The 26,132-nt window shown below is 45.0% G+C and overlaps 1 protein-coding gene across 5 annotated transcripts in view; it reads left to right on the forward strand.

Annotated features, from left to right (window-relative positions):
- The window catches only part of ctnna2 (catenin (cadherin-associated protein), alpha 2), a 1,331,223-nt gene that overhangs the window by 928,137 nt on the left and 376,954 nt on the right, over positions 1–26,132 (forward strand). For all 5 annotated transcript variants that reach the window (XM_059650313.1, XM_059650312.1, XM_059650318.1 and 2 more), the window contains exon 10: positions 11,708–11,800. In XM_059650313.1, the coding sequence (XP_059506296.1) occupies positions 11,708–11,800 (93 nt within the window). The remainder of the gene's footprint in view (positions 1–11,707; positions 11,801–26,132) is intronic.

Here is a 26,132-nt window from a genome sequence, read left to right on the forward strand (position 1 = left end):
TGGTGTCAGAATAAATAGGACACTGTTAGGTCGGCAAACTGTAACTGGCAGGATACTGTAAAGTTCAACAAGAGGGAAGAACATACTTGACTTCACCCTTACCAATCTGCTGGCTGGAGATGCATCTGCCCATTACAGTATCAGTGAGAGTGACCACCGTACAATCCCCACCATCACATTGAGAATACCGTCGATCATGTTGTGTGGCACTGTCACTGTATCAAACGGGACAGACTCTGAACAGATCTAGCAAGTCAAAACTGGGCATCCATGAAGTGTTGCATACCAACAGCAGCAGCAAAACTGTACTCCAGCCCAGATTGCAGCCAAAACAAGATTATTTGCATTTCAAACAGCATAAGCAGCAAGCAATAGACAGAGCTCAGCAATCACACAACCAACAGATCAGATCTAAGTTAATGTTTTGGGTCCGGTAGCTCCTCCTCAGAACACTCTGAGAAAGGTCACTGGACCTGAAACGTTAATTCTGGTTTCAGATGCTGCCAGACCTGCTAAGCTTTTCCAGCAACTTTTGTTTTTGTTTCCGATTTATAGCATCCACAGTTCTTTAATTTCTTTTTAGATCTAAGTTCTGCACTCCTCCCAAATCCAAACATAAATGATTGCGGGCAGTTAAACAACTGGCTGGAGGAGGGGAAGCTCCTTAAATATTGCCATCCTCAATGATGGAAGAGCCCAAAACATTAATGCAAAAGATAAAGCTGAAATATTTGCAGCAATTTTCAGACAGAAATGTCGTGAAAATGGTCGACCTTCTTTGGTCCCTAACATTACTGATACCAGTCTGCAGCCAGTTTGAATCAATCCACATGATATCAAGAAATAGTTGGAAGCACCCACCTCACCCCAACAAAATTGTGGGTCAACCTACAGCAGATGGATTGCAGCAGTTCCAGAGGGCAGCTTACTATCACCTTCTCAAACGCAATTAAGGCTGGGCAGTAAATGCTGACCAGCCAGCAATGCCTATGTCCCACAAATGAATTTTAAAAATGTTCATTACTTGGGCCTCAGCTATTTTCAAACTATATTGATGATATCCATGGGGTAGATGGACTAGAGCATGTCCAAGTGTGCTGATGATGCTGGAGTTAGGTGGAAAAGCCAGTGATAAGGACAATGAGAAAACACTGTAGAGAGATGTGGGCAGTTTCAGTGGGTGAGTTAGAGCATTGCAGATAGAATGCAATCTGGTGAAATAATGAGGTTATCGGATTTGATAGGAGAAATTTTTAAAAGTACACTTTTCGAATGGTGAGAGACTTGGAAATATTGAAATTCAAAGACACCTGTGTGTTCTTGTGCATGTATTACACAAAAGTTAACATTCAAGTAGAGAAGTTAATTGGAAAGGCTAACGGCATGTTTGTTTTCATTGAAAGTGGATGAGAAGAAAGATATCCACAAACCATTATGACAGTGGTAGAGTAGGCAGCGTGCGGGCTCCTGTGCCATGGCTTATTCTCTTTGTCTGCATTTTACTGCTTTTTCTTTCTCCTTCTTTTTCTCAAATTTACCTGATAAAGAGATCTATTCGGCAGGAGATGGCTCTGATGGGCTCCAGAGTGGCAATAGGTATCTTCAAAGGCAGCACGGTTGCAGTGAGTTGGTTGGCCTGTGAAGCCTGGAGACTGGGCATGGCACGGGCTGGGAAGCTCAGAGCGGGACACTTTCAGTGACATGGCATGGGCTGGGAAGCTCAGAGCTGGACACTTCCAGGAGCATGGCACGGGCTGGAAAGCTTAGAGCCGGACACTTCCTGGAGCATGGCACGGGCTGGGAAGCCTGGAACAGGACACTCCCAGCAGCATGGCATGGGCTGGGAATCTCAGAGCGGGACACTCCCAGGAGCATAGCATGGACTGGGAAGCTCAGAGCGGGACACTCCCAGGAGCATAGCATGGGCTGGGAATCTCAGAGCGGGACACTCCCAGGCGCATGGCATGGACTAGGAATCTGAGAGCGGGACACTCCCAGGAGCATGGCATGGGCTGGGAAACTCAGAGTGGGACACTCCCAGGAGCATGGCATGGGCTGGGAAGCTCAGAGCGGGACACTCCCAGGCGCATGGCATGGACTAGGAATCTCAGAGCGGGACACTCCCAGGAGCATGGCATGGGCTGGGAAGCTCAGAGCGGGACACTCCCAGGAGCATGGCATGGGCTGGGAAGCTCAGAGCGGGACACTCCCAGGAGCATGGCATGGGCTGGGAAGCTCAGAGCGGGACACTCCCAGGAGCATGGCATGGGCTGGAAAGCTCAGAGCAGGACACTCCCAGGCGCATGGCATGGACTAGGATTCTCAGAGTGGGACACTTCCAGGAGCAGGGCATGGGCTGGAAAGCTCAGAGCAGGACACTCCCAGGCGCATGGCATGGACTAGGATTCTCAGAGTGGGACACTCCCAGGCGCATGGCATGGACTAGGAATCTTAGAGCGGGACACTCCCAGGAGCAGGGCACAGGCTGGAAAGCTCAGAGCGGGACACTCCCAGGAGCATGGCATGGGCTGGGAAGCTCAGAGGGGGACACTCCCAGCAGCATGGCACAGGCTGGGAAGTCTGGAACAGGACACTCCCAGCAGCATGGCATGGGCTGGGAATCTCAGAGCGGGACACTCCCAGGAGCATGGCATGGACTAGGAATCTCAGAACGGGACACTCCCAGGAGCATGGCATGGGCTGGGAAGCTCAGAGTGGGACACTTTCAGTGACATGGCATGGGCTGGGAAGCTCAGAGCGGGACACTTCCAGGAGCATGGCACGGGCTGGGAAGTCTGGAGCAGGACCACACCCAGCAGCATGGCACAGGCTGGGAAGTCTGGAACAGGACACTCCCAGCAGCATGGCATGGCCTGGAAGCTCAGAGCGGGACACTCCCAGGAGCATGGCATGGACTAGGAATCTCAGAGCGGGACACTCCCAGGAGCATGGCATGGGCTGGGAAGCTCAGAGCGGGACAATTTCAGTGACATGGAACGGGCTGGGAAGCTCAGAGCGAGACACTTTCAGTGACATGGCATGGGCTGGGAAGCTCAGAGCGGGACACTTTCAGTGACATGGCATGGGCTGGGAAGCTCAGAGCGGGACACTTTCAGTGGCATGGCACGGGCTGGGACGTCTGGAGTGGGACACTCCCAGAAGCATGGCATGGGCTGGGAAGCCTGGAGCAAGTCACTCCTGGCAACATGGCATGGACTAGGAAGCTCAGAACGGGACACTCCCAGCAGCATGGCATGGGCTGGGAAGCTGAGAGCGGGACACTCACAGGAGCATGGCATGGGCTGGGAAGCTCAAAGCGGGACACTTCCAGTGGCATGGCACTGGCTGGGAAGTCTGGGGCAGGACACTGCCAGAAGCATGGCATGGGCTGTGAAGCTCAGAGTGGGACACTCCCAGGAGCATGGCATGGGCTGGGAAGTTCAGAACGGGACACTCTTGGCAGCATGGCATGGACTAGGAATCTCAGAATGGGACACTCCCAGCAGCATGGCATGGACTATGAAGCTCAGAACGGGACACTCCCAGCAGCATGGCATGGGCTGGGAAGCTCAGAGCAGACACTCCCAGCAGCATGGCATGTGCTGGGAAGCTCAGAGCGAGACCGTCTCGGCAGCATGGCATGGGCTGGGAAGCTCAGAGCGGGACACTCTTGGCAGCATGGGGTGGGTTAGGAAGCCCTGAATGGGATGCACACGATGACATGCTGTAGAAGTGGAAAACGAATAGTTGGAATCTCTTTTAGTTATTTATTAATATTTTATTCCAAATTAATGTGAACAGCACCTATGTACAGTGATCATACACATCTTTCACTGTATTTTATATGGAATACACATGACAATCAAGGATATTCTAATTGTACAGGGCAATTTTGAGGCCGCACTTGCAGCACCGTGTGTAGTTCTGGTCTCTTTACCGAGGGAAGGACTACTTTAGAGACTTTTAAGCAACTCTTGGATAGGCACATGGAGGATCGTAAAATGTAGGGTATGCAGGGGAGATTGATCTGAGTGGGATAATAGGTCGACACAACATCAGGGGCCGAATGGCCTGTACTGTTCTATGTTCTATGTGCTATACTTACTTAGGGAGGTATATAATAAAGATGCACTGGAAGCCTCCTGGTTTGCAGGAACTTTCGTGTGAATACTTTGGGATATATTCCCTGTCGCATAAAAAGATGAGAGGTGATCCAAATGAAACACCTTTACAAAAGCAGTTCTACAGGGTGAGGGCTGAGGAAATTTGGTCCCCCAGCTTGGGAATCTAGAACATGCACTCATACGTACGCATGAAATGTGTGTATTATAGCAGTAAATGGGCAGTATAATCTCAGTGTGTTTGCACAAAAATTGGAAATCAGAAGGCTGTCAAAGTTTTGAATTGTTTTACTTTGGACACTAAAGATAGATAACAATGGAACAATGCTGTTTGAGAAGGGACATCAGCTGGAAGCTGATCTGTGAATTGGAAGCTCGCTCTGCAGCAATAATGTGCTGTGGGATGACTAAACTGACAAGTTGCGAAACCTAACCCCCATGCCGGGATAATCTAGCCAATCTATTAGTTGGCAACTCCAGCAGTCCCGTGAGCTCAGTATCGGGCTCTGCTGGCACTGCAGGACGAATGAATCCTGAACTTGGCTCAGACCAGGTTGTTGCGTCACTGGGGATTTTGAATGTTTGGTTGGGTGGGGGCATGGGGTGGGGGGGTGGGGGTTTCTGCAATTGGTTTTCCAGAGCAGCTGGATGCGAGGAATTCAGGGTTATCTTCAGAGGCTTCCCCAAATGGACGAAGGGCATCCTCTGAAGTCTGTACTCATCCCTTCTCTTTGGCATTTTAAAAACTTCTGTGAAAGGACAGGAGTGCCATCTGGCATGCCTGCTCATGCCAACCATATTTGGCATGAGCGGTGTATTATCAAGATGAACTGAGCTATTAACTAGCTCAATTAATCTTCATTTACCCAGAGGGAAAACCAGTTAAAAAAAACAGTAATACTTGGAAAGGAATGTGCTGGATATGGCTGCCCCTTTATTTTGAAGTATATAAGGTCAGTTAGGTCTGTGTGTGGGTTTGTACATGATGGGCAAGTTGCATTATCCAGTGCCTGCCAACCTTCTGCATTCCGGAGTGAGCTCAGGGTTGGTGGAAAGATTATGGGCTAGCTATCCAGACAATGTTACCTGCCCACCCTACCCAAAATATACCCAGTAGAATGTGTATATTCAGCTCCAAGTGTTTGTTTTGTGTGTCACTGCCAGAGACCCTGGATTAGGCTCATAAACTGATGATTTGGAAAGGAATCACAGCTGAAATGAAATCATAAAAAAAAACTTGCATTTATTAAAAGTTGTTTGTGACTCTACAATGTCTTAAAGTGAAGTACTTTTGAAATGCAGTTGCTGCTACAATCCAGATTCAGACCCATGTCCTTCATTTCAGTGTGTGTTGCTGAGAGTATGGCCCTTGAATGAGACATTAGGTTTGGGTTGACAAAACATTAGTGAGTCACACTACTGCAGCTTCTCAAGGCTTGGCTCTGCTCCAGAAATTCATCTCTGACTGTATTCATTTACAGGTTGGGAAGTAAACTTCCTCACTGTTTTGATGCCAGGACTGTTTTCCTGATCAGCTGCCATTTCAACAAGGCACCGAGACAAAAGAAGCACAAAACGTGGTATGCACATGGCAGGCCAATTGGCACATCTCCTCCGCCAGCACTTCAGCCAGTGAGCAGAGAAGTGTGAAGTGAATAACAGAAACACCGCACTGATTTGTCAAGCAAGCCCTGGGACCTGTGTAGATTTATGAGTAAAAAATAAATAGACAAGAGAAAGGGTCAAAGACATCACAGTCATGGACTCATCAAAAAAATGAGAAATTAATCAACCGTTTTTCTTGAGATGAGGACTATTTATCTCAATGTTTCTTGGCCAAGTGAGGAAAAGATGAAGCCTGGAGTCACGGAGTGATTTAAATGAGCACAACCATGCCCAGCTGTCCAAGCCAATGTGATATTTTTATTGCAACATTCTGTATGAGGTGTTTTCAGTGTTGCTGTTTAAAACAAATAACAAACCACGAACTGTGAACAGATGATTGCTTGCTTCCAATTCTGAATGAGTGTTCTGCAGCGTTTGGGGGATTTGTTTTGAACTGACAGTCACGAAACGAACTTCTTGCACTCAATGCACAATAGCTGCTGTGCTACCTGGGAGTGCACAGGAGAAGTACCCTGCTTGGTGCTTTACTGTGTATTGTATACACAGTGGGTCAGAATTTCATTCCCTCTTCATGAGTACCAAACTCCCTCCCATTTTATACTTTTTGAAAAATGCAACTTATGAATACAGTTATGAATTAATTCATTAAAATGAGTTTGTTGGAGCAATATAAAACAAAATATCAGACTACAGAATTTGTCTCTCTCCTCTCCCACCTCCTGAATAATTGTTCAGCACCTTTATGATCTCAAGATAGAAATCAATTTATTAATAATATTTCAAAACTGATTGATTCATTACTTTCATTGATTCATTGCTTTTCCCTGCAACCGCTGGAAGAGCTACACCTGCCCCTGCACCTCCCCCCTCACCCCTATCCCAGGCCCTAAGAAGACCTTCCACATCAAGCAGATGTTCACTTGCACATCTGCTAATGTGGTACATTATATCCACTGTTGCATATGCGGCCTCCACTACACTGGGGAGACCAAGCGTTGGCTTGGAGAGCACATTGTGGAACACCTACGCTCGGTTCGCAACAAACAACTGCACCTCCCAGTCGCGAACCACTTCAAATCCCCCTTCCATTCCTTAGACAACATGTCCATCCTGGGCCTCCTACAGTGCCACTATGATGCCACCCAAAGTTAGCAGGAACTGCACCTCACATTTCACTTGGGAACTCTGCAGTTCAATGGTATCAATGTGGACTTCACAGATTTCAAAATCTCCCCTCCCCCCACTGTATCACAAAACCAGCCTAGCTTGTCTCCAGATAATAAAATGTGAGGCTGGACGAACACAGCAGGCCAAGCAGCATCTCAGGAGCGCAAAAGCTGACGTTTCGGGCCTGGACCCTTCATCAGAAAGGGTCCAGGCCTGAAACGTCAGCTTTTGTGCTCCTGAGATGCTGCTTGGCCTGCTGTGTTCATCCAGCCTCACATTTTATTATCTTGGAATTCTCCAGCATCTGCAGTTCCCATTATCTCTAGCTTGTCCCCACCTCTCTGACCTGTCCTTTCTTCCACCTATCCCCTCCTCCCACCTCAAGCCCACCCCCATCTCCTACCTAATAGCCTCATCCCGCCCCCTTGACCTGTTCATCCTCCCCGGACTGACCTATCCCCTCCCTACATCCCTAACTACACCCACCTTTACCGGCTTCATCCCCGGCTCTTTGACCTGCCTGTTTCCTCTCCACCTATATTCTCCTTTATCCATCCTCTATCCGCCTCCCCCTCGCTCCCTATTTATTTCAGAACCCCCTTCCCCTCTCCCACTTCTGAAGAAGGGTCTAGGCCCGAAACGTCAGCCTTCCTGCTCCTCTGATGCTGCTTGGCCCGCTGTGTTCATCCAGCTCTACGCCTTGTTATCTCAGATTCTCCAGCATTTGGAGTTCCTGCTATCTCTGATTCATTATTTGATAAGATGGTGAAACCTAAGAAAACTTTCCATTCTCATCAAGGGAAAATTCCCTGGAAGCTGTCCTGGAACTGAGATGACTGTCCTCTACAAATGTATGTGTCAGGTATGACTCTAACCAGTGGAGAGTTTCCCCCACTATCTTTAATTCCTGTTTTGCTAAGGCCCCCGATACAGTAATCGGTCTAATGTGGCCTTGCTGTCAAGGGCTGTCACTCTCACCACACCTCTGGAATTCATTGCTTTTGTCCAGTTTGAACCAAGCCTGTAATGTGGTCAGGAATTGAATGGCCCTTACAGAACCAAAGTCGTGAGTCAGTGAGGTTATTGCTGAGCAGGTGTGGCTTGACAACACTGTTCATGACACCTTCCATCACTTTACTGATGATCGGGTGTAGACTGATTAGGCATTAATTAGCTGGGTTAGATTTGTCCTGCTTTTTGTGTACAGGACCTAGCTGGGCATTTTTTTTACATTTTCAGGTGGGTCCCGGTGTTGTTACTGTAATGGAACAGCTTGGCTAGGCAAGCGGCAAGTTCCGGAGCATGAGCACTATTGCTAGAGTGGTATCGGGGCCCGTAGCCTTTCCAGCGGCTCCAACCATTTCCTGTTATCATGTAGAGTGAATCAAATTGGCTGAAGACTGGTATCTGTACTGCTGGGGACCACCAGAGAAGATTTAGGAGGAGCATCCACTTGGCACTTCTGGCCGAAGATTGTTGTGAATGCTTCTGCCTTTTCATTTGCACAGATTTTTTGATCCCTTCCATCATTGAGGATGAGGATATTTGTGGGGCCACCTCCTCCAATGAGATGTTTCATTGCCCACCACCATTCACGACTGGATGTGGCAAGACTACAGAGCTTAGCCTGATCTGCTGGTTGTGGGATCGCATAGTTCTGTCCATCACCTGCTACTTATGCAATTTGGCCTATAAGCAGTCCTGTTTGGTACTTTCACCAGGTGGACACATCATTATTAGATATGCCTGGTGCTGCTCCTGAACTCTCCATTGAACCAAGGTTGATTCCCCAGGTTGATGGTAATGGTTGAGTGGGAGATATGCTGGGCCACAATGTTTCAGGCTGTGATGGAGTAAAATGTTGATAGGCAACAGCAGATGCCCAGTCTGGAATTGTTACATCTGCTCAAAGCCTGCCCCATTGAGCATGGTGATAATGCCTCCCAAGTATTCTCAATGTGAGGGCAGGATTTTATCTCCTCAAGGGCTGTGCACTGGTCACTGTTACTGAGTGTCAAGGAGAGCTACTTGCAGTCAGCAGTTTGGTAAGGGTGAAGTCAAGTATGTCTTACTCTCTTGCTGGTTCCCTCACTGCCTGCTGCAGGCCCAGTCTACCAGCTTTGTCTTGTTTAACCTGGCCAGTTGTAAGTTTCAATTCTGTGATTATGACGGTGTCAAGCTGTTGACTTGTCTGTGAGACAGTCCTCCTGATTTTGCCAATTGCCCCAGGTTGTAAGTAAGCATGTTAGTAATCGGGCAGAACTTGGGAGAAGAAATATTATTGAGAAAGAAGAAACAAATTGAAGCTTTTTATCATACTATGAACCCAAAAGAGTGGTTTTAGTTGTTTGCTGTTGTAATTTTGAGCATAGTCATGATTATTTGGTAAATGTTGCCTAACAGCAGATTCATGATGTTCTGAGATTTACAAAGATTGTTGAAATTAAAACAGAAATTGCTGGAGACATTCAATAGGTCTGGTATCATCTTTGGAGAGAACTCACACCAGCTCGAAAAATGTGGTATTTATGCTGCTAACAGGATGTGAGGTGGGTGAGGGAGGAGTCCTAAGGGAATGGGTGAATAGGTGGAGATGGAGCCCAGAGAGACAGAGAAAGTAAGTGAGACAGACAAAGGGATTGGTAGATAGTATGCCAGGGAAGTAGAAAATCTGATGGTGGGACAATGGACTGGCTACGCTGAAAGCTGCCGATGTTCATGACAGTGCCTGGGGTGCGAACGTGGAAAAAGGACACAGAAGGAGGTGTTCAGGCCTTAGCGTTATTGAAGTTGATTTTGATTCTGAAAACTGCAGAGTTGTCAAGTGGAAAATGAGGCGTTGTTTTTCCAGAGTGCACTGAGCTTTGCTCGAACACTGCAACAGGCCTCAGGCAGAGATGTTGTTCAGGAACGTGGTGGTATTGTTGACATGGCAGGCAGTTGGAATCTTGGGGATAGTAAGAACTGCTCATGCTGGGGTCAGAGATAACACAGTGTGGGGCTGGAGGAACACAGCAGGCCAGGCAAGAATTAGAGGAGCAGGAAAGCTGACGTTTCGGGTTGGGACCCAACCTGAAACGTCAGCGTTCCTGCTCCTCGAATGCTGCCTGGCCTGTTGTGTTCCTCCAACTCCACACTTTGGAATCATGGGGCTTTCTTTACAGACAGAGTGTAGGTGTCCTACAATGTGGATACCCAGTCTGGACTTCATCTTCCCGGTGTAGAGGAGACCAGAGGTTGTGCAGGTTGAGCGTGTTCTGCATATTGCACATTGCAGACAATCTATTGGTCTGGGTTCACAGTGTAATTCATTCACACATGTTAGAAATTGCATATATTCACATACAAGTCCTAGTTGAGGAAAAGAGTATGGAGTTCCCATCCCACCTCATGCCTCCCTACCCCCACTGCATTCCCCATGGTAATGCCCTGACCAACTGAAATCTACCTATCTGATGCAAATTTAATCAGTGAACTAAAATTGGCAGTTAACAAATCGTGCTACATCTCAGTGCTACTGTGGTAAAACTAATCTGCACCCTCCACTTAGGCTGTACATTTTTTTTAAGAGTCCCTGCAGTGTGGAAACAGGCTCTTCAGCCCAACAAGTCCACACTGAACCCAGACCCATCCCAAGGCATACAGTGTTTTAGCTTTTATTAATAGAGGGATCGAGTTCCGGAACCCAGAGGTTATGCTGCAGCTGTATAAAACTCTGGTGCGGCCGCACTTGGAGTATTGTGTACAGTTCTGGTCACCGCATTATAAGAAGGATGTGGAAGCTTTGGAAAGGGTGCAGAGGAGATTTGCTAGGATGTTGCCTGGTATGGAGGGAAAGTCTTACGAGGAAAGGCTGACGGACTTGAGGCTGTTTTCATTCGAGAGAAGAAGGTTGAGAGGTGACTTAACTGAAACATAAAATAATCAGAGGGTTAGATAGGCTGGATAGGGAGAGCCTTTTTCCTAGGATGGTGACGGCGAGCATGAGGGGGCATAGCTTTAAATTGAGGGGTGAAAGATATAGGACAGATGTCAGAGGTAGCTTCTTTACTCAGAAAGTAGTGAGGGAATGGAACGCTTTGCCTGCAACGGTAGTAGATTCGTCAACTTTAGGTGCATTTAAGTCGTCATTGGATAAGCATATGGACGTACATGGAATAGTGTAGGTTAGATGGGCTTGAGATCGGTATGACAGGTCGGCACAACATCAAGGGCTGAAGGGCTGTGCTGTAATGTTCTATGTTGTATCCCCATATAATCCACCTAATCTACATTGTGGGCAATTTCCCATGACCAATCCACCTACCCTGCACATCTTTGGACTGTGGGAGGAAACCAGAGCACCGGGAGGACATGGGGAGAATGTGCAAACTCCACACAGACAGTTGCCTGAGGCTGGAATTGATGTGGGGCTCTTGGTGTTGTGAGGCTGCAGTGCTAACCACTGTGCCGCCGTGCCGCCCTGCATAAGTTTGACTTCTTGTATGTTGACCCTGATGAGTGCAAGAAGGAAAGCTTTGACTTTGTCTCCTTTGTGCAATGTTGAAGTTCTGCAGATGTTGAAACATTCTTAAAATAAACCAATATTGGTGAACGAAGTGATCACATTTTTCAGCAATTATCATCCAAACACTCGGCTGTTTGTTGCTGAGACGCAAATGAATCCGAGATTTGTTCATTTACGATGTAGATAATGGCCCTTTTGACTTCTACTTGATTTCCCCACAGATGATGCACATTAGGAAAGTGGCAAATTTGGTAATGCACTTTCTCATTTGCTATCTAAATTATAGGTCGCAAACTTGGCATGCTCCATCTCGAATAATGAGGAAGGCGTGAAGTTGGTTCGAATGGCGTCAACACAGATCGATAGCCTCTGCCCACAGGTAAGAAAGGATGCTGCTGGAAGCACTGTCTTGGCTGCTACACATTCACAGATGCAAGACATCTCAAACAAAAAGCTATCAGTATGAAAATTATAGGACTAGATGGATAATACCGTTCCGATTATCTTTCACAGCCTGAATGACAGCAGGTGTCTTGAAACCAAATCATGCGATTTAGAAACAAATGCACAAAGCTATTTTTCTTTTACCAGACAAATGCTCCTGTTTGCAAAATAAAGAACATAGCTCCTGCTGTCTTAAAACACGGCTGGAAACTTAAATGCAAACAAAAGCCGAGAATATTCCAAAAGCACCTGCGTGAAAAGCAGAGGACCTGCAGCATAATCTATTAGTGCTGCAGTTCAATTCCTGATACCCAAAGGCAATCCAAGTGTGAATATAATCCAAGCCTGGAATTCTAAATGTGCCATTTTGAATTCCCATTCATAATTCTTGTTCCAAGCCTAAAATCATCCCCAGCAGCTGATTTTCTTTTATGCCAATCGCACCAAACATAATGAACCAGCTGTCAGCTTTCTCTGAAAGACAGTGCATTTTCCTTAAATTCTGCCATTTCTGCAGTAATTTTTGTTTTGTCTTTTCTGTTTTTATCCTGAAATAACTGAGAATTGGGAAATGTTGAGGTTAATTCGAGATTCATGAATGCATAGAGTCATAGAGCCGTACAGCATGAAAACAGACCCTTCAGTCCAACTCGTCCATGCTGACCAGACATCCTAAATTAATCTTGTCCCATTTTCTAGTATTTGGCCCATATCCTTCTGAACCCTTCCTATTCAAATACCCATCCAGATGCTTTTTAAATGTTGTAATTGTACCAGCCTCCACCATTTCCTCTGGCAGCTCATTCCATAATCTCAACACCCTCTGGGTAAAAAAATTGTCCGTTAGGTCCGTTTTCAATCTTTCCCCTCTCACCTTAAACCTGTGTCCTCTAGTTTTGGACTCCCAAACCCTGGCAAAAAGATCTTTGCTATTCGCCCAACCCAAGGCCCTCATGATTTTGTGAACATCTTGTAAGGTCACCCCTCAACCTCTGACACTCCAGGGAAAATAGCCCCAGCCTATTTAGCCCCTTAGAACATTACAGCACAGTACAGGCCCTTCGGCCCTCGATGTTGTGCCGACCTGTCATTCCGATCTCAAGCCCATCTAACCTACACTATTCCATGTACATCCATATGCTTATCCAATGACGACTTAAATGTACCGAAAGTTGGCGAATCTACTACCGTTGCAGGCAAAGCGTTCCATTCCCTTACTACTTTCTGAGTAAAGAAACTACCTCTGACATCTGTCCTAGATCTTTCACGCCTCAATTTAAAGCTATCCCCCCTCGTACTCGCCGTCACCATCCTAGAAAAAAGGCTCTCCCTATCCACCCTATCTAACCCTCTGATTATTTTATATGTTTCAATTAAGTCACCTCTCAACCTTCTTCTCTCGAATGAAAACAGCCTCAAGTCCGTCAGCCTTTCCTCGTAAGACCTTCCCTCCATACCAGGCAACATCCTAGTAAATCTCCTCTGCACCCTTTCCAAAGCTTCCACATCCTTCTTATAATGCGATGACCAGAACTGTATTCAATACTCCAAGTGCAGCCGCACCAGAGCTTCGTACAGCTGCAGCATAACCTCTTGGTTCCGGAACTTGATCCCTCTATTAATAAAAGCTAAAACACTGTATGCCTTCTTAACAGCCCTGTCAACCTGGGTGGCAACTTTCAAGGATCTGTGTACATGGACACCGAGATCTCTCTGCTCATCTACAGTACAAAGAATCTTACCATTAGCCCTGTACTTTGCCTTCCGGTTACTCCTACCAAAGTGCATCACCTCACACTTGTCTGCATTAAACTCCATTTGCCACCTCTCAGCCCAGCTCTGCAGCTTATCGATGTCACTCTGCAACCTACAGCATCGTTCGTCACTATCCACAACTCCACCGACCTTAGTGTCGTCTGCAAATTTACTAACCCATCCTTCTACGCCCTCATCCAGGTCATTTATAAAAATGACAAACAGCAGTGGACCCAACACCGACCCTGGCAGTACACCACTAGTAACTGGTCTCCAGGATGAACATTTCCCATCAACTACCACCCTCTGTCTTCTTTCAGCAAGCCAATTTCCGATCCATACTGCTATATTTCCCACAATTCCATTCCTCCGCATTTTGTACAATAGCCTACTGTGGGGAACCTTATCAAACGCCTTGCTGAAATCCATATACACCACATCAACCGGTTTACTCTCATCTACCTGTTTGGTCACCTTCTTAAAGAACTCAATAAGGTTTGGGAGGCACGACCTACCCTTCACAAAACTGTGCTGACTATCCCTAATCAATTTATTCTTTTCTAGATGATTATAAATCCTATCCCTTATAACCTTTTCCAACACTTTACCAACAACTGAGGTAAGGCTCACTGGTCTATAATTACCAGGGTTGTCTCTACTCCCCTTCTTGAACAGGGGAACCACATTTGCTATCCTCCAGTCATCTGGCACTATTCCTGTAGACAATGACAAGTTAAAGATCAATGCCAAAGGCTCGGCAATCTCCTCCCTGGCTTCCCAGAGGATCAGAGGATAAATCCCATTCGGCCCAGGGGACTTATCTATCTTCACCCTCTGAAGGATTTCCACTACCTCTTCCTTGTGAACCTCAATCCCACCTAGTCTAGTAGCCTGGATCTCAATATTCTCCTCGACAACATTGTCGTTTTCTAGAGTGAATACTGTTGAAAAATATTCATTTAGCGCTACCGCTATCTCATCTGACTCCACACACAACTTACCACTACTATCTTTGATTGGGCCTAATCTTACTTTGGTCATTCTTTTATTCCTTAAATACCTATAGAAAGCCTTAGGGTTTACCCTGATCCTATCTGCCAACACTTCTCATGTCTCCTCCTGGCTCTTCTGAGCTTTGTTTAGCTCAAACTGTCTAAGCCTGGAAACATATCAGTGATGGCCTAGAGGTATTATCGCTGGACTGTTAATCCAGAGACCTAGATAATTTCCTGGGGATAATAAAATGTGAGGCTGGACGAACACAGCAGGCCAAGCAGCATCTCAGGAGCACAAAAGCTGACGTTTCGGGCCTAGACCCTTCATCAGAGAGGGGGATGGGGGGAGGGAACTGGAATAAATAGGGAGAGAGGGGGAGGCGGACCGAAGATGGAGAGTAAAGAAGATAGGTGGAGAGAGTGTAGGTGGGGAGGTAGGGAGGGGATAGGTCAGTCCAGGGAAGACGGACAGGTCAAGGAGGTGGGATGAGGTTAGTAGGTAGCAGGGGGTGCGGCTTGGGGTGGGAGGAAGGGATGGATGAGAGGAAGAACCGGTTAGGGAGGCAGAGACAGGTTGGACTGGTTTTGGGATGCAGTGGGTGGGGGGGAAGAGCTGGGCTGGTTGTGTGGTGCAGTGGGGGGAGGGGACGAACTGGGCTGGTTGAGGGATGCAGTAGGGGAAGGGGAGATTTTGAAACTGGTGAAGTCCACATTGATACCATATGGCTGCAGGGTTCCTCTCTCCGTGACTCCCTTGTTCGCTCCACACTGCCCTCCAACCCCACCACACCCGACACCTTCCCCTGCAACCGCAGGAAATGCTACACTTGTCCCCACACCTCCTCCCTCACCCCCATCCCAGGCCCCAAGATGACATTCCACATCAAGCAGAGGTTCACCTGCACATCTGCCAATGTGGTATACTGCATCCACTGTACCCGGTGCGGCTTCCTCTACATTGGGGAAACCAAGCGGAGGCTTGGGGACCGCTTTGCAGAACACCTCCGCTCAGTTCACAAAAAACAACTGCACCTCCCAGTCGCAAACCATTTCCACTCCCCCTCCCATTCTCTTGATGACATGTCCATCATGGGCCTCCTGCAGTGCCACAATGATGCCACCCGAAGGTTGCAGGAACAGCAACTCATATTCCGCCTGGGAACCCTGCAGCCATATGGTATCAATGTGGACTTCACCAGTTTCAAAATCTCCCCTTCCCCTACTGCATCCCTCAACCAGCCCAGTTCGTCCCCTCCCCCCACTGCACCACACAACCAGCCCAGCTCTTCCCCCCCACCCACTGCATCCCAAAACCAGTCCAACCTGTCTCTGCCTCCCTAACCGGTTCTTCCTCTCACCCATCCCTTCCTCCCACCCCAAGCCGCACCCCCCGCTACCTACTAACCTCATCCCACCTCCTTGACCTGTCCGTCTTCCCTGGACTGACCTATCCCCTCCCTACCTCCCCACCCATACTCTCCTCTCCACCTATCTTCTTTTCTCTCTATCTTCGGTCCGCCTCCCCCTCTCTCCCTATTTATTCCAGTTCCCTCCCCCCATCCCCCTCTCTGATGAAGGGTCTAGGCCCGAAACGTCAGCTTTTGTGCTCCTGAGATGCTGCTTGGCCTGCTGTGTTCGTCCAGCCTCACATTTTATTATCTTGGAATCTCCAGCATCTGCAGTTCCCATTATCTCTAATTTCCTGGGGACCTGGGTTTGAATACCGCCATGGCAGATGGTGGAGTTTGAATTCAGTTAAGCATCTGGAATTAAGAATCTAGTGATGACTGTGAATCAATTGTCAGGAAAGACCCATAGGGTTCACTAATGGCCTTTAGGAAAATAAATTACTGTTCTTACCTGGTCTGGCCTACATGTAAATGCACACCCACAGCAATGTGGTTGACTCTGAATTAGGGATGGGTAATAAATGCTGTCTCATCAGCAACACACTCATCCTGTGAATGTATAAAAATAATTCCTTGTAAATCTTTTCTGAATTATTTCAAGTTTCATAGTACCCTTCCTATTGCACAGAGACCAGAATTGTATGCAATATTCCAAAAGTGTCCTGATTTATCTAAGTTAAACTCTGTCTGCCACTCCTTGGCCCATTGGCCCATCTGACCAAGGTCCTATTGTATATTGAGGTAAACTTCTTCACTGTCGTCTACGCCTCCAATTTTGGTGTCATTTGCACACTTACTAAGCACATCTTTTGTGTTCACATCTAAATTGTTCATATAAATGATGAAAAACATGGACCCTGCGCTGATCCTTTTGACCACACTGCCCACCACAGGCCTCCAGTACAAAAAAAACAACCATCCACAGCCAGCATCTATCTTCTACTTTCGAGCATGCTAAGACCTAGAAATGCAGAGAAGTCCTGAACAGGTCTAACAACATATTTAATAGCTTGGATTTTTATCCTCAGGTGTGATGGACGTTGGTTCGGAAAATGCCTGGCTTGGACTATCCACCTCTCCACCAACCTCCCATGTCCTCTCGTATTCTCATTCCAAGCTGTTCACCCTTACACATCTACTGTAGCCTCTCACCCTTCATGACAAGCTATTCCTCACACATCCCTCAATAACCCATATACCTCGAGGCCAAACTGTGGCATTTCCATTTACCCAGTTTACATTGTATAGAACCAATGAACCATATAGTATTTGTGAAAAACAAGTTTAAAGTCATTAATTTATAGTTGCATGTTGTAATAAAAAATATTCCAGAACAATAAAGGTGTCAATCACCCAGATCATGTAATTATTAATAGCATTACGTGTACACACTGGAAACTCTTTATCTTTTATAAATACATGCTATGCAAATGACAAAAAAATGGTCAGTGAACAAGAACTATCAAGCAATATCTGGGCTTTCAGGCTACACACTACAATTTTGTTCCAATTTCTCATGTCTTGAATGTTTAAGTTTGTAGGTTAATGTGCCTCAACCTTTATTTTGTCAAGCTTCCTGAATGCTGTTGAAGCTATACTCATTCATGCGAGTGGAGAATATTTGGTCACAATCCTGACATACCTTGTATATGACTGCCAGGCTTCGGGAATCAGGATTTGATTAGTTACCATAGAGTTTCCAAAATGTGACCTGCTCTATTTATGTAGTAAATATGTGGCTAATCCATTAAAATTTCTGATCAGTGTTAACCAGGATGATAATAGTGTTGGATATAATGATGGTAGTGATTTTGAATGTCAACGAGTTCCGGTTATACCCTCCCTTCCAGCCACCAACTGGATTCATCCCTCCCTCAACCAACCAGGTCGTACCTCCCACTAGTGTCCACCTATCACCTCCATTTCACGTCCCCCCACTTCATTATCTGCTGCTTCCCCTACCCCATATCCAGTCCTGAAGAAGGGTAATAAATGTTGACTGCTCCTTTCCTCCAGATGCTGCCCGGCCTGCTGTGTTCTTCCAGCATCCTGTTTGTCTACTTTGGATTCCAGCGTCTGCAGTTTATTTTTGTCTCTAACTAGTCATAATCTGGCACTTGTGTGAAACAAATGTTACTCCCCACTTATCACCCCAAGCCGGATTTTTGTCGAGGTCTTGCTCCATGATCGTTGGTTAATTTTTTTTCGCAAGTTACAAATGAAATGGAACACTTCGAAAGCATCAGTGAACGTTCCCACTTCTGACATTAGAACATAGAACATAGAACAGTACAGCACAGAACAGGCCCTTCAGCCCACAATGTTGTGCCGACCATTGATCCTCATGTATGCACCCTCAAATTTCTGTGACCATATACATGTCCAATGACCTTCACTTCATTATCATGAAGTGAAGGTCATTGATGAAGCAGCTGTGAGCACTGATGTAGATCACTGGGGCTGGGAACTGGTTTCCAACAACTGGAACCAACTGCATTTAGGCTAGGTAATTTTCCCACCAATAGAAAGGTTTCTCCAATTCCCTTGAGTTCTATTTTGCCACATCTCTTTGATGTTACATTTGACCAACTGCAGCCTTGATGTCAAAGGCATTCAATCTGACATCAATTCTGTAGTTTAGCTGTTCAGTTTGTGTTTGGACTAAGGCTTAAATGAGACCTGAAGCCAGGGATCCTGGTAGAATGAGAATTGAGCATCAATGAATGCTTTAACTGGGGAGTAGCTGCTGCTTATATCAATGTTGAAGACGCCTTCCATCACTTTGCTCATCATTGAACGTTGCTTGATGGGATAATAACTGAGAAGTATACACTTGTCCTGTTTGTGCTCAGGACACGCATTGGCAGTTTTCCACAATGTTGGGTAGATGCCAGCATTGTGGCATATTGAAAATTTTGGCTAGAGGTACACTTAGTCTGGAGCGCAAGCCTTCAGTATTGAAGTCAAGATGTTGTCAGGGTCAATTATTTTTGCTGTACGCAGTGCCTTCAGTTGTTCCTTAATACCACATAGTATGTGGGATTTGATAAAGATTGGCTTTGGTGACATTGGTGATCTGAGGAAAAAGCTCTGACCTGCGTGGCATTTCTGGTTGAAGATAGTTGCAAACACTTCAGGCTTATATTTGCATTGTTTTGCTGGGCTTTGCATCATAGGCAATGCAACATCCATCAAGACCTCCCTTGTTGTTAGTTGCTTAATTGTCCACCATCATTCAGAACTTGATGCAATGGGATTGCAGATCGTTGTGGAATCATCCATGTCTTTCAATTATATGCTTCTTCCACTGTTTTAGATATTATCATCAACAGATTTGATATTTCATTTTTAGGTAGCACCTAATGTCTAATGCTACTTTTAGTATGTTCTTCTACAATCCTTATTAAAGCCACGGTTGGCTTCCTGGTAATGTTAGAGTGAGGACAATGCTAGGCCATGAAGCTATAGATATTCATCAATATTCTGGGTTGGATCCCACAGGTCCTGGGGACATGCCTAACCTAATGCTTTCCCAGAGGCCAAAGATTAGTGTTAGGAAAGCAGGCCACAGTTGAACAAGGACAGGATTTGGGTTGTTGTTGGAGGGTCATTGATTTCCCTTTGTTTTCTTTTCAGCCTCCTTGTTTGTCCTGCCCACTGCTAGTTGAATGCTGACAACTGTGGAATGAAGCCCTTAGGGATTAATTCCTGTGCATGAACCATTCTGCTGAGTACTTTATCGAGGCAATAGTGGGAAAGTGTAAGCATTCCCAACCAACACCCTCTGGCCTGATTGAATGCCTACCCATCTCCAAAGCCCCCTCAGGGAAGAATATCAACTTCCACCGTGTTACCATTTCAGCTCTGTGAACTTTTCAGCAAACATTGATATTCCAAAGATGCGGTCAGACTGACTGAGCATTCCTTCCATTTTCTCTTGTTTATTCAATCCTTTTTAACTTGTCATTTGTAACAGTCTTTCTGCCAAGTAAAAGGCAATCAGAAATCTTCCTTCCGAATTCACCGGATTTGGTTCAAGCGACACTGACAAAAATATCAGTGTAAAACTATCTGATTGGAAGGAAAAGCATAATATTAATTACTTCTATGCAAATCCAAGCTATCAAATCTCTCAGTCCTGCAGAATTAAATCATTGCAGGACGTGGAATTTTAGGCTGGATATTGTCTCACAATGAATGAATTTTGGAACAGAGCTTAATAAATTGGCTGTTTTATTTGTATACATCTTGTCAATCTGATGTACCAATAGTCTTGACCCACATGTGGTAAATTATGACAGGCTGGTTAACCTTTTAATCACCATCCAACCCATGTTCACTGCTGTGTCTGGAACTGCCTTTAACCCATGTCCCTAATATGCATGGCCTCTCACCTGAATCTTCAATATTTCATTCAAAGCAACACATGCTGCTATAAGGCAAAAGTGTGAGGCAGTCCCACTGTAGAATTTGTGGCAACCAACAGATTACTTATTCACTATTGTGTTACTTTAGCCATTTTTCAAGCTTTGAATCAGAGTGGCAGCTTCAGCAATGAAAGTTAAATCAATAGGTGAGTCAATCAGCAGAATCTCATCCGTCAATAAAATAAAGAACAGATTGCCTCTTCGTAAAATAGTATCTACTGTATAAATATGACAAGAGGTTCTGGATGCTTGAGAAAGATGAGGAATGAATGCTAGCACATTCTATTACTTTTTTACACTAAGTAGAGACATGGTTAAGTAACATCTCATTAAAACCTCTTCATGGCCTACTGAAAAGTGATGTGACAACATCTGGCATCACTGACAATGTAGTCTAGCTTTTTACACGTAACAATGTTCCCCATTTGCGACACTTCTTTCCAGATTTTATCTACCTATGAACTATTTCCAACATGAACTAATGACATTTTTATCCCACCCGCCTACATCCACAACTACTCCATAGAACCAGCCCTCCCCTCCACCACGACTCTGCCTGTGCGAAGTCACTGCCGGGCCTTTTCAGTTAGAGGGAAAGACTTTGCAGTGGCTGAAATAAACTCCTCGACCATGTTCTTGTATCTTTCAGAGGAGGGGGTAGGACACTTGTATTCAGTGAAGGAGGATGTGGATATTCCACTGAGGTGGCCGTGGTATGTTATCACCCAACTGGCCAGTTAATCCAAGCCTGTAAAAGTAACTTGCTGGTAGGCAGCAATGTTCAGGACTTTGTGATTGGTGATGACTAGGGAGGCATGAGGATGAACTAAACGACTCAAAAGTCAGTCTGTTTAGTTTTTTTTTATTCATACACAGGACAGGGGCATTGCTGGCTGACCAGCAATTATTGTCTGTCCCTGACTGCCCTTGAACTGAGTGGCTTGCTCGGCTGTTTCAGAGGGCATTTGAGAATCAAGCACATTGCTGTTGGTCTGGAGTCACATGTAGGCCAGACCAAATGAGACATCAGTGAGCCAGATGGGTTCCTTTCACAATTGGCTATAGTTTCATGATCATCAGTAGATTTGTAATTGCAGCCTTTTTTAGTTGAATTCAAATTCCACCATCTGCTGAGTGGGATTCGAACCCAGATCCCCAGAACATTTTCATTGTCTCTGGATTAATAGTCAAGTGCTAATAACCAGTAGGTCACCACCTCACCATTAGCCCCAGTCCCAGGCAGACTCCCAGAATGTTAGCAATTCCTACATCATATTCTGCCAGATCCTATCCAATTCAGTCTCTATGATACACAACTGTAGAATATGCAGAAGATTTGGGAGACAAGTATACAAACTCTTGTTCCCGAGGAGCTCTGAATGATTGTGACTGTTGTATGAAGTTGTGGAATGGTAATTAAGCAAGGTTAGGTCAATATTGTTTTTTTTGATGCAGCCTTAAGTGCGCCAACCATTCTGCCTCACCACAGTCTTATGTATTTTGAGGTGAGCTAGTAACATGCATAAAAGTTATGATACAGTGAAGTGTTTGAAACAGTTGTTAGCGTGTGCTAATATCTGAGATGATCTACACACCATGTTATTTGATAAACTTCTATAAGTTTGTCTCTCAACCTCCTACGCTCCACTGAAAGATGTCCTAGCTTATCCACCCTTACTTTTCAACTTAAACCTTCTATACCTGCAACATCCTGGCAAATCTCCACTAAATCCTGTCCAGCTTATTAATATCCTTCCGCGAATTGGGCAATGAGAGCTTGAATTAGAACATGCCTCACCAATGTCCCGTACAACCTCAACCTGACTTCCCAACTCCTATACTCAAAGGATTGACCCTAGGATGGGGGATTTCAGGACTGGCGGGGGGTGGGGGCACATTTTTAAGTTGATGGGAGAGATTTAAAGAAGACATGAGGGGCCAATGTTTTTTTACATAGAGGCTGGAATGAACTTCCTGAGGAGGTGGTGAATGCAGGTGTGTTTACAATGTTAAAAAGACATTTGGATAAGCACGTAAATAGGAAAGGTTTGGAGGGATATGGGCCAGGAGCAGGCAGGTGGGACTAGTTTAGTTTGGGATTATGTTCAGCATGGAGCTTCCATGCTATATGACTGTGATCATTTTGGAAATACATATGTGACAAAAATCTCATAGCACAGTGATGACTATGTTAGTGACAGTTTGGGGCTCTATAGTCACTGGCCCAGGAATAAAAGTCTGCCCTTTGATGAGGAAAGTTGTCACGTTGAAGAAATACAGATCCATTGTGAGGATCTTCCATGGGAGAGATAGGATGAGATGAACAACAGCCCTTCGCATTCTTGCCTATGTACAACACATATCGGACAGCTGGAGACCCATAATGTCAATGGCCTTTGATATATCGAGCCACCAGATGGAAATCCAGGCCCATGCCAAGCACTTATTCATGCGCAGATTGCCGTGAGAACATAGAATATAGAACAGTACAGCATAGTACTGGCTCTTTGGCCCACAATGTTGTGCTGACCTATTATCCTACTCTAAGATCAAGCTACCCTGCATACTCGACATTTTACTATCATCCGTGTGCATATCCAAGAGTCACTTAATGTTCCTAATGTATCTGACTCCACTACCACTGCCGGCAGCGCATTCCATTCACCCACCACTCTCTGTGTAAGAACCTACCTCTGACATCTCCCCTATACCTTCTTCCAATATCCTTAAAATTATGCCCCCTCATGATAGACATTTCTGTCCTGGGAAAAAGTCTCTGTCTGTCTATTCTATCTATGCCTCTCATCATGTTGTACACCTCAGTCAAGTCACCTCTCATCCTTCTTCGCTCAAATGAGAAAAGCCCTAGCTCCCTCAGACTTCCCTCATTAGTCTTGCCCTCTAATCTAGGGAACATCCTGGGAAATCTCCTCTGCACACTCTCTAAAGCATCCACATTCTTCTTAAAATGAGGCAACCAGAACTGAACACAATATTCCGAGTGTGGTCTAACGAGGGTTTTATAGAGCTACAGCATAACCTCGTGGCTCTTAAACTCAACCCCCCTGCCAATAAAAGCCAACACACCATACACCTTCTTAACAACCCCATCAACTTGGGTGGAAACTTTGAGGGATCTATGAATGTGAACACCAAGATCCCTCTGTTCCTCCACACCACATCCACTGTTTTACCTGCATCCTCAAAGAATTAAATAAGGCTTGTGAGGCATGACCTCAGAAAGCCATGCTGAATATATCTAATGAAACGGTGTTTTTCCAAATATTCATCAATGTTATCTCTAGAATCCTCTCTGATAATTTGCCCACCACAGAATTAAGCCTGACTGGTCTGTAATCTGAGGATCTTGGAATAATAATGCAGTTTATCCAGAAGCTCAAGATGATGGCTTTGCTCAAAATATTGTTCTAGAATGCAATTACTGCAGACATATGCAGGCCAGACCCTGTCACATTTGTCAGCATTCAGTGTCAGCCTTCTAAGCTGCTTGACTTTCTTCTGCCTTCTAATCATTGCCGTGATGAACCTGGCTGATAAAGAAACACAGAACTCCATGTTATCAACAAGACAGACATCATTGTGTGTAAATTTCCCCAGTGGAACTTGAGACGAAGTTTAGCAAATTGTTATAGGCATACTCTGTGGTGGTGTAAAACTGCATAGGATGTAATTAGAACTGTTGAATTTGGGTGGAAGTGTTATGTCCATGAGGCATGAAGAGAAATTATACATTGTTTTGAAAGCTATAATTTATTTTTCAATGAGGCTAGGGTTTGGGTAGGCATATGCATGTATTTAATTTTATTGAAGGATCATTATTGTTGCATGTCCAGTGCCCAGCCTTGACCTATTTCAGGAGCTGCCAGTGTCAAAACTCAGTGGGGTCCAGAGTCGTCGTAAATGTGAAAATTTGATGAAACCATCAAATTGCCCAATTCTACTGAACTATCTACTTCAGGTTTGTTAGAAAAAAACACTCCAGATCTGTGCAATGAAATAATTCTTTAAAGTGGGACCCAATTTACGAATGTTCAGCTTAAGAACACTCATACTTCTAATCACGATCCAACACAGGGGTGTCATTTTAAAGACCCAACATTTCCTGTACTTATGCACAGTTGCTTCACGTTGGCCTGCAGTGTGTGGTAGCTTGTGCACAAATTGACTTCAGAACCCATTTTCAGCCCAGGGACTGCCTGTATTAGTGAACAAATTATCTTTAATCAGTGTCAAAAGGACATATGAATTGCTGACTCATAAATCTCTGACTTAGGTCTACCCCTTCTTAAATTCTCCCTCTCACAGGCAGACAGACATATAAGACAGACAAAACATAGTTATTAAGCAGGAAAAAGGAGATAAAAAATGGTCAAGGAATCATAGTTAGATTGCACCACTCTAGGATACAAAATTCAATAAATTGTTTTATTTTGCATCCTTTTAATTCTTTGATGTTTACACAAGGTTGGTCACAAGCTGAAGCTCAGTCTCTCATTCACAGGATCAGAGTTTGTCCTTCCAATGCCTCTGAAAATTTTTGTTTTTTTACTCTATAGACAATTTATAGAGAGAGGTAGGAGGAAGTCAGCTAGCTGTTGCTGGAGACATCTCCATGCAGGAAAGAGAAGTGGAAATTTTGATCCTTTGTTTTTGCAGGCTAAATTTTAAGGCTGCACTGCCCCCACACAAGCCCTGGTTGCTTGTCGGGAGACAGAAAGAAAATTTTTTGTCAAGCAGTTATCACATAGTTCTGTTTTTGCCTTCACTGTTCCAGGAAAAGGCACCATGATACACAACTCACAATGTGTTTTAGAAAACATGAGTTTTAATACTGGTGACATCTCTTTATATAGTCTCCTTGGTTTAAAGCAGAATATTCCTTTTTTTTCTGTCTATAGTCCAAAAAAAATGAAAGAAATAAAAATTTGTGTTTTTTATAATGGCAGTTCAATAATTTTGGGCAGGATTTTAGCAACTTGTCCACTGGTTAACAATGCCTATGAAATGTTGAAGATCATTTGCAGGGAGCTGGAAAATAAATGATGGCCATTGTTTTTGGTAGTCCACCTTGAACCCAGATGTGTTGACAGTGTGTCTCAGAAAGTTGATGTCGGGGTCAGAGAACTCACACTTCTAGACGTACAGCCTGTAAATGTGATAACACTATGCATACTTTGATAAGGTACTGTACCAAAGTGGTGCCATGAATGAGGACATCATCATGTAGGATATTTTGTTTTTATTATTCTTGCATGAGATATGGGCAAGGCCAACATTTGTTGAGCATTCCTAACTGCCCTTGAACTGCAATTTAAACCAATTAAGAGCTGTTAATGTCGGTTTAGAGTTCTGCATACGCCTGACCAGATAAGGACAGGAGATTTGTGAAATAAATGTGAAATAATAAGATATTTATGGCAATCGACTGTTGGTACATGGTTGCTGTTAGCTTTAATTCCAGATCTTTTTTGAATCCAAATTCCTCCATCTGCTATGGTTGGGTTTGAATCCATGTGTCTCAAATATTAAACAAAAACAGAATTAGCTGCAGATGCTCAGTAGTTCTAACAGCATCTGTGGACAGAAGATAGTTAACATTTCAATTCTAGTGACCCTATTTCAGAACTGATAGCACCTAACTTGATGACAAGGGGAGGAAG

This window comes from Stegostoma tigrinum, chromosome 1, assembly GCF_030684315.1.
Source record: "Stegostoma tigrinum isolate sSteTig4 chromosome 1, sSteTig4.hap1, whole genome shotgun sequence".
Lineage (NCBI taxonomy): Eukaryota > Metazoa > Chordata > Chondrichthyes > Orectolobiformes > Stegostomatidae > Stegostoma > Stegostoma tigrinum.